This window comes from Eurypyga helias, unplaced genomic scaffold (assembly GCF_000690775.1).
Source record: "Eurypyga helias isolate BGI_N326 unplaced genomic scaffold, ASM69077v1 scaffold20541, whole genome shotgun sequence".
In the NCBI taxonomy this organism is placed as follows: Eukaryota; Metazoa; Chordata; class Aves; order Eurypygiformes; family Eurypygidae; genus Eurypyga; species Eurypyga helias.
This window is the reverse complement of record NW_010231743.1, coordinates 1-737: the sequence shown is the minus strand read 5'-3', so window position 1 is coordinate 737 and position 737 is coordinate 1. Positions and strand designations below refer to the sequence as shown.

The 737-nt window shown below is 42.7% G+C and overlaps 1 protein-coding gene across 1 annotated transcript in view; it reads right to left on the bottom strand.

Annotated features, from left to right (window-relative positions):
* Positions 1 to 100, bottom strand: part of EIF2D (eukaryotic translation initiation factor 2D) — a gene marked incomplete at its 5' end in the record, with an annotated part of 5,868 nt that extends 5,768 nt beyond the window's left edge. Inside the window, one exon of the mRNA XM_010161204.1 lies at positions 7 to 100. Within this exon, the coding sequence (XP_010159506.1) occupies positions 7 to 100 (94 nt within the window). The remainder of the gene's footprint in view (positions 1 to 6) is intronic.
* Between the last annotated feature and the right edge of the window lie 637 nt (positions 101 to 737).

Here is a 737-nt window from a genome sequence, read left to right as displayed (position 1 = left end):
TTTCCCTTCCATCTCATCCTCGTCTTCAGCGCTCTCCTTCTCAGCAGGATCTGTTACCAAGGGAGCTAAGGTAGGAGGATATGATTTGTCACCATATTCCCTATAAAAGGAAGAAAAAGCGTTGACATAGCTTTCTGTTTACTGCTTGGAAACCCATAGGACAACGAACAAATGTCACCCTGATAAAAGGCACTGGCAGTGGTATGGCTCTTCCTCTGCGTTCCCAAAGCTATGGAATTTATTTTTAACTCCTCTTCCTCCAAAAACTCTGTGTTCTCCCCATTAATCTTAACCTAAAACTGGGCAGACTAGTTGAATCCAAATGCAGAGCAACTCATTCATCTGGTTGAGATTGGCAGAGTCGACCGGTTTTAAGCAAAAATGATTCAAAGTTCACTTCTTATAGAACAAGATTTTTCTAAAATCAGAGTGACAGGGATGTTTCAGCTTCATTTCTATAATAATTACTCTCAGGTTGAAGGAACTGAATCAAGAGAATAACTTTGTATGTCTATTTCCACTAAGTACATAAAGGACAGATGTCAGGACAGAGACCTGCTCCTGTTAGAAAAGTGTGGTCATCAAAAACATGTAGCTGAAACCTTAATAATGGTCAAATCTAAACTGTACCCATATACCAAACTGGGAGGAGTGGCTGCCACGCCAGCAGGCCATGCTGCCACCCAGTGGGACCTGGACAGGAGGGAGAGCTGAGCGAGGAGACGTAGAATGCAGTT